The 8097-nt window shown below is 36.5% G+C and overlaps 1 protein-coding gene across 1 annotated transcript in view; it reads left to right on the forward strand.

The window, feature by feature from the left end:
• The window catches only part of OVCH1 (ovochymase 1), a 109217-nt gene that overhangs the window by 78735 nt on the left and 22385 nt on the right, over window positions 1-8097 (forward strand). The window contains 1 exon segment of the mRNA XM_027771127.1: window positions 7671-7706. Coding sequence (XP_027626928.1) covers window positions 7671-7706 — 36 coding nt within the window.

Consider the following 8097-nt stretch of genomic DNA (forward strand, 5'->3'; position numbering starts at 1 on the left):
TAGCATAAAACCTCTCAAAAAAAAAAAAAAAAAAAGAATTATCTTCCTCTTCCTAATATTAATAGAAAGGGGGCAGGCAGAGAATTTTTCTCGTCTGATTTTGTTTTTTGTCAATTGCTTTCAGCTCAAAACAATCCTTTTGCCAGTGGTGGCATAGTCTGAACCATTTAGGGGGCAGAGTAAGCCAATGCTTATTTGGCAGATTATTCAGTGAATATTTAAATTAAGCTAGTAGATTCATAAATATGGCATATATAGCATGTAAGGGTAGTTTAATACTTAGAAATGTAGTACATGATATGATTTTCTAACGAAAATTTGGAAAAATCAGTATAAATTAAATGTGAGGCAGCCATAATCTTAAAACCAAAGCAGTGAAAATTAACACATTTAATGGGAAAATGTTATTTATAATAGCATATATAGAGATATAAACTATTGTATTATATATTTTTTATATTTCTGATTGCATTGCCTATAACGTCTATCACTATATTGAAAAGGAACGGACAAAGTGGGCATCCCTGTCTAGAGCCAATTTTTAGTGGAAGAGCTTTCAGCTTTTGCCTATTCAGTATAATGTTAGCTATACTTTTTTTTTTATGGCTTTTATTGTTTTGAGAAATGACCCTTCTATGCTGATTTTGCTGAAAGTTTTAATCACGAAGGGAAATAATTTATCGAATACTTTTTCTGTATCAATTGAAATAATCATATGGTTTTTATCATTCTTTCAGTTAATATGGTGTATTATGTTTATGGTCTTGCGTATATTGAACCACCCTTGCATCCCTGGAATCAAGCCTACCTGGTCATGATAAATAATCTTTGTTATATGTTGTCGGATATGATTTGCAAGTATCTGGTTGAGAATTTTTACATCTATTTTCATCAGCAATATTGGTCTGTAGTTTTCATGTTTTGTCATGTCTTTATCTATTTTGGGAATGAGGGAGGCTTCATAAAATGAGTTTGGGAAGATTCCTTCCTTTTGGATCTCTGGAAGTAGTTTGAGTAGAAAAGGGGTTACCTCTTCTTTAAAAGTTTTATAGAATTCAGAAGTGAAGCTTTCTGGACTCAGGCCTTTCCTCGTTGGGAGGCTGGTTCTTACTGATTCAATCTCATTGTTTGTTATGGATCTGTTCAGACTTTCGATGTCCTCCTGATTCAGTATTGGTAGGTTATATGTGTCCAGGGATTTGTCCATCTCATCCAGCGTCTCTGGTTTGTTGGCATATAATTGTTCACAGTATCCTCTAAGAATGTTTTGGATGTCTGTTGTGTCCTTTGTAATATTGCCTATTTCATTGCAAATTTGATTTATCTGGTTCCTTTCTTCTTACTCCGTCTAACTAATGATATGTCAATCTTGTTAATCTTTTCAGAGAACCTGCTTTTGCTTTCAGTTATTTTCTGTATAGTTCATTTATTTTCTATTGCATTTATTTCTGCTTGAGGCTTTATGATTTCTTTTCTCCTGTCATTTTTTAGATTTTTTCGTTATTGTTTTTCCACTTTCCGGAGGCATGATATGAAATTGTATGTTTCCCAACTTCTATCTTTTTATTATGCATACTAATTGCTGTTACTATAACTTCATCTTATGAAGACTTTTGCGATGACCGTGGTTCAAGTCCCAGACCTGGCAGCTTGCTTTCCTACTTTCCCTTTCTTTCTCTCTCTCTTTCTCTCTCTCTGGTCAAATTAAAAAATAATAAATGGAATTGAATAGATAAATAATTCTTTTTTTAAAAGTAACTGAAGAAAACAAATTATTAATGAATTCCTATGTAATTAAAAAGTTCTGCTTCAGGAGAAACAAAATTAAAAAGCAAATCATAAACTTGGGGTTTTCAGCAATTTGAGAAAGGTTTACAGTAATTAAAACAGGGAATGTTTGCAAGTCAATATTAGAAAACTTAAATCCATAAAAATAAGTTTATAAGCCCTAGATATCTTTGACCCAATCTTGATTATGTTAAAGGTTAAACCAGAGACCTGAGCCTTTTGCTTTTAACTTATTTCCCAAGTGAATGACAAGCTATTTTTTTTTTGGAGGGGTTTTTGCTATAGGGCATATACGCTCGCCAGAGAGACAGAGAGACAGAAAGCAAGAAATCACCCTCCAGGGAGAATGGCCATGCTGCAATCCCTTCTCCTCCATTCTCTTCTCAGGATTTTGGGCACACACGCACATGCGCCCAGTGTGAGTTTAAGCCACCAGGTCCAGAACTCGAACCGTGGTCGACTACATGGGAGTCCAGCAGCATAGCCATTATACCAATTGCTAGTCCTGAATGACAAGCTATTGACCCAAGTGCTTTTGAGAACACAAAATACAGGATTAACTATTACCCACTTTAATAAGAAAGGTTAATGAATATTTATATACCAGGTACTATGCAATTTAAATTAAATCTCTTATTTCATTTACTTTTTTTCAAGTTTACTCATTTAATTTCTTCCATGAGAAAGAGAGAAAGCACCCCACCAGGCTCTTCACACAGTTCTTTGTATAATAAAGTTATTTTCTGGCCATTTGTTTATGTTAGCCGGTAGTTTTCCTGTAATAGTGAAACATTTATCTCGCTATTCTAATTGATTTTTACTTACTTAATTTTATCATTTTTATATTGTTGGAAATAGAAATGATATAAATTTATAATTTTTAAAATATGACTTTTTTCCTTTTGTTTTATACTTAATTTTATCATTTTTATATTGTTGGAAATAGAAATGGTATAAATTTATAATATTTAAAATATGATTTTTTTTCCTTTTGTTTTGCTCAATCACCTTTGGCTTCATAAATATTTTTCTGTTTGTTTTTGGCTAGGACAATCATGTGGCCGAGATTCCCCTCCATTAAAACCTCATGGTCCTCCTATGATGTTGATTTTCATGTACATATCATTTTTATATTGTTGGAAATAGAAATGGTATAAATTTATAATATTTAAAATATGATTTTTTTTCCTTTTGTTTTGCTCAATCACCTTTGGCTTCATAAATATTTTTCTGTTTGTTTTTGGCTAGGACAATCATGTGGCCGAGATTCCCCTCCATTAAAACCTCATGGTCCTCCTATGATGTTGATTTTCATGTACAATGTCACTTTGGCCATGGAAGAATTTTCTTTGAGATATTCTTTTCATATTTCTGGTGAGTCCCATTGGTTATTCCCCCTACCATTCAATTATATGTATATGTTTGTTTGTCATGCTTTATTGGGAAAAACCCATTATCAAATAAATAAAAAGATTATAATTCTTTGCTCTGTTTGTCAATTTTAGGAGAGAAGGAGATAGTATATAGTTCTTATTATAACTAACTAATCTGGAAATCTCAAACTAAACCTCTGTAAGCTATAAGATTGATCAGATTTTTCCTCTTTTGTTTTCTTTTTCTTTTATATTTTTGCCTTAGGGCACATGTACCATCCCAAGAGACACAGAAACAGAAAGTGAGAAATCTCCCTTGTGTGTAGGGGGGAGGGGGGTGGCCCCACCTCAATACTTTCTCCTCTGTTCTTCTCTCCAGATTTTGGGCATGTATGCACCATGTCTGGCATGATGTTCAAGCCGCAGGGTCTGGACTCAAACCATGCTTGGCTATGTGGGAGTCCAGCTCCTTAACCACTATGCCACCTGCTGGCTTCCTTTTTTTCTTATAGACCAAAGCATTCTCTCTATTTCTGGATATTTGGAATATATAACAATACAGAAGGAAATTTTTATATCTAGCATATAAGGTTTTTTTTTCTTTTTTTGCAAAGGTTTTTGCTATAGGGTGTGTGCACTCGCCAGACAGACAGACAGAGACAGAGAGACAGAAAGCGAGAAATCACCCCCCAGGGGGTATGGCCAGCCACAATCCCTTCTCCTCCATTCTCCTCTTGGGATCTTGGGCATGCATGCACACATGCCTGGTGTGGGTTTAAGCCACTGGGTCCAGTACTCAAATCGCGGTCGACTACTCAAATCGCGGTCGACTACATGGGAGCCCAGCAACATAGTCATTACACTAACTGCTGGTCCCACGCATACAAGTTTTATGTAGTTTTCCTCTTCTGGAATTAATTTCCTTAATATACTAATATTAAGAATAATTTGTCCCTTTTTGTGATTTGTTTGGTGGTTCACATATTACTTTTAACTGGATTATTGAAACATATGCTTTGTTCAACATTCTTATGATCAGAATGAGAGCTTTACGCAAATAGCATTATGAAAATCAAGAACTATTGCAAATCATAGAAATTGAATATCATGGAGATAACATTTGCTATTATTTTAAATTCTGAATAGTTAGTTACTGACATTTTTCCAGTCCTTTAGACTAGTCAATTTGTTCCTTTCTTAAAAATCAGAATGCTTTGCTTCACCACTTACTCCAATTTTTGTTTTCTTTCCTACTTCGCTTCCTCCTTTCTTCCTCTTCACATGTATCAATCGGAATACAATGGAAAATGCATTTCTTCTTTTCTTTCTTCCTTTTTTCACTTAATCTGGTAACGTGAGACATGTTAGAAGAGGTTAGCATCAAGCCCAAGTTATTCATTTAAACATCAAGATGTGCATTAAAGGGCTAACAGACAAGGTGGAATGAAATCTCACAATGAAACCTTTAATATTTCAGACTGTTAACAAAGGGATTTTAACATATACTAGACCACCCTATTCAAGGCACTGAGGATTCAGCAATGAACAAAATGGTCTCCGCCCTAATAGGCTTCACAGTCTAATGGCAGAGATAGTCAGTAAACAAATAAGCGTATAGAGAAATCTATAGTAATCGGCCAGCAGGTGACCCAGCAGTTAAGTGCTGAGGATGGGATTGGATCCCATGTGGCTGACCACTGCTCAAGTCTTATTCCAGCTGCTTGCAAAACATGTAGGGTACATATGAATGTTTGCCCCAAACCCTGATGGGATAGAGAAATGAAGGAGAAAGGATTATGGTGAAGTTGGGGATAAGGGGAAGGATGGTTTCTCGTTCTGTGGTAAGCACTGTGCCCTTTGTCAATAAAAGAAAAAAAAAAGAATCTTTGATTACCCAAGGGTCACAAATTTTTTAAAATTATAATAACCCCCTAAACTGTATTAAGTTATAAAGGAAAAATGCAGCATGCAATGAAAATATTTAATAGAGGAATCTTGTTTAGTTTGGTAGAAGGTAAGAATGATGATCTAGAACTTGGATTTATCTGTTATTTCATTTTATTTTATTTCCATAGGGTACTTACTAAAGAGAGACAGAGAAGTAAAGTGAGAAATCACTCTCCCAGGGGCAATGGCCACATGGCAATCCATTCTTCATTCTTCTCTCAGGATTTTGGGCATGTACTACTCACACATCCAGTGTGATTTTCAAGCTGCTGGGTCTGGGACTAGAACCATCGTCCACTATGTGGGAGCCCAGTCCCTTAACCACCATGCCACCTGCTGACCCCTCTCTGGTTTTTCTTTTTTTTTTTTTTTTTAAGTAGCAAACATCATGAACATTATTTCTACTCACTGAATCCCCTATTGCCTGCCTTTTTTTTCTTTTTCCTATAGGGTTTTCTTTCCTAGCCATTTCAAAGATACTGCCCTCGTCAAAGCTACCAATATGAGCTCCATAAGCCCAGACCCAGTCGTCGCTTTTCAGTTCTAATAGCAGCATTTGACACTAATAAGCTCTCCTTATTTCTGGATCTTGCGTGTCTTGGATCCAGGAAACATTTTCCTTGGCTCTCCTCATACCTCACTGGTCTCTTGCAAGCCTCTTCACTAATTGTTCCTGATTTTCTCTGCCACTAAAGGTTAAAGTGAGCCAGGACCCAGCCCTTGACTCTCCTTCTTCACCTAAGTGATCTCGCTAGATCTTTAAGTTTCTACTGTACATAGATAACTTCCAAACTAACTTCTCCAGTCCTAATTATTCATGTCTAGCATTAAACATGCAATCACATCCCTCTCCCCTTGGATGTCTGTATGATGAGCATCTCAAACTCAGCATGACCAAAATCAATTTCCTACTTCTGCCTCTAGACGCTTCTTTCACTGATCTTCCATCTCAGTAGATGACAATTCAGGTTTGCTTATTATTTGTTCAGGCCACTGGATTTGGTCACCCTTGACTTTTCACATTCCACACCGAGTGTAGTTAATCTGTGTGTCTCAGTAAAATAGATCTAAAATTCAACTGCTTCTCAATGACTCCACCAGAATACTCTGGTACAAGACTTCTTTTAGTCTCATTTACTCACAGCAGTCAGATGGATTGTTTTGAAATGAATAATTGAGATCATGTTTGTAATCCTCTAGTGTTTTCCCAATTTACTTATTGTTAAAGTCCTTGCAGTACCTATAAGGTGCTATGTGATCTGGCTTTTGGCAACCTTCTTGACTTCTATCATTTTTCCCTATGCTCACTCCACACCAGCAGTGCCAACCATACAGTTTCTCAGACATTGTAAGCATGCCCCATTGCCATACCCCAGAAAACTACAATCATGCCTGGTAAATAGTGCTCAATAATTGTTTGAACAAAGAATGACACACATATGCATGGAGGCATATGTGCGTTAGAGAAAAAGGAGGTTGCTCTCTAACTGATAGATGTGGAAGAAATACATCAGTTTTGCTTATAAGGATCCCCCTGATTGAGAGCTAAAGTATAAGCAGGAGTTAATTCAGAGAAGAAATGCTTACTGATATTAAATTTGTCTTTAGGTAAACACAAAATTTTTAATTTATGTATTTTTTTCCAGTGACAGAAGATATATAATAGATCTATATTCTGTGTGCAAAGTTTATTAAAGATCTGATTCAGGGCTAGCAGGTGGCATAGTGGTTAAAGCACTGAACTCCCATGTGGCTGACCACAGGTGGAGTCCCAGACCTGGCATCTTGAAACACACACCTGGCATGTGTGCATGCATGTCCAAATCCTGAGAGGAGAATAGAGCAGGAGGGATTGAGGCATGGCCCTCCCTCCTGGGGGTGATTTCTCACTTTCTGTCTACCTCTTCTATTTCTCTCTGTTTCTCTGGGAGGTGCATGTGGCCCTACAGCAAAAAATGTCTCTAAAGTATAATAAATAAATAAATCTGACTCATTCATAATCTTAAGATTACAGATGAAAATATGTCATTAGAAATTATATCCCTGTGAATAGTATGTAGAGAGCCATTAAAACTGATATGGAATATTTAATAGCATGAAAAGTGGTCACGATAAGTTAAGTGGGAGAAAAGGTTGTAATGATATGATTAAAAATGTATATATATACATGATATATTAAAGTTCTTGTAAGATTTACAGTAAAACATGAATATTGATTACTTAAAGGATCGGACTATAAGCGACATCATCAACTTTGGACTCTGTTGTTGAAATGTTCTGTAGTGAGCATGTATTACTATTTTTTTTGAAGAAGTATTTAACTTTACTTATTTATTTATTTATTTTAATTTGACCAGATTGGGGGAGGGGAGAGAGAGATGGAAAGTAAGAAAGCGAACCGCCAGGTCCGAGCTTGAGCCATGGTCAGTCATGTGTGAGTCCAGCGCCCCTAACCACCATGCCACCTGCTGGCCCTGCATTACTTTTATCATCAAAAGAATGAAAAACTACATTATAAGTATAAATGTTTAATTGACTATTGACCCTTATATTCCTTTCTAGACTCCATGAGAGGAAAAGTTGAGGTTAGTAATGAAGGTAAGACCATATAGGAGGTAAGGAATCTGATACAGAGACTGATTTGGCTTTGGTTACCTGATATTACAGAAATATGGTTGGGAATATGCTTGCTGATAAGGATTGTCTAGTAAGTAGTGTCCTCTGACTTCTGTCAAAAACTATCAGATGTTGGGACCAGCAGTTAGCATAATGGCTATGTTACTGGATTCCAATGTAGTCAACTGTGGTTTGAGTCCTGGACCCGGCGGCTTAAACTCATGATGGGCACATGTGCGCGCATGCCCAAGATCCCAAGAGGAGAATGGAAGAGAAGGGATTGTGGAGTGGCCATTCCCCTAGGGGATGATTTCTTGCTGTCTGTCTCTCTGTCTCTCTCTGTCTCTCTGTCAAGCACACACATGTGCCCTCT

The sequence above is a fragment of the Tupaia chinensis genome, unplaced genomic scaffold (assembly GCF_000334495.1).
Source record: "Tupaia chinensis unplaced genomic scaffold, TupChi_1.0 Scaffold000028_1, whole genome shotgun sequence".
Taxonomy (NCBI): Eukaryota; Metazoa; Chordata; class Mammalia; order Scandentia; family Tupaiidae; genus Tupaia; species Tupaia belangeri.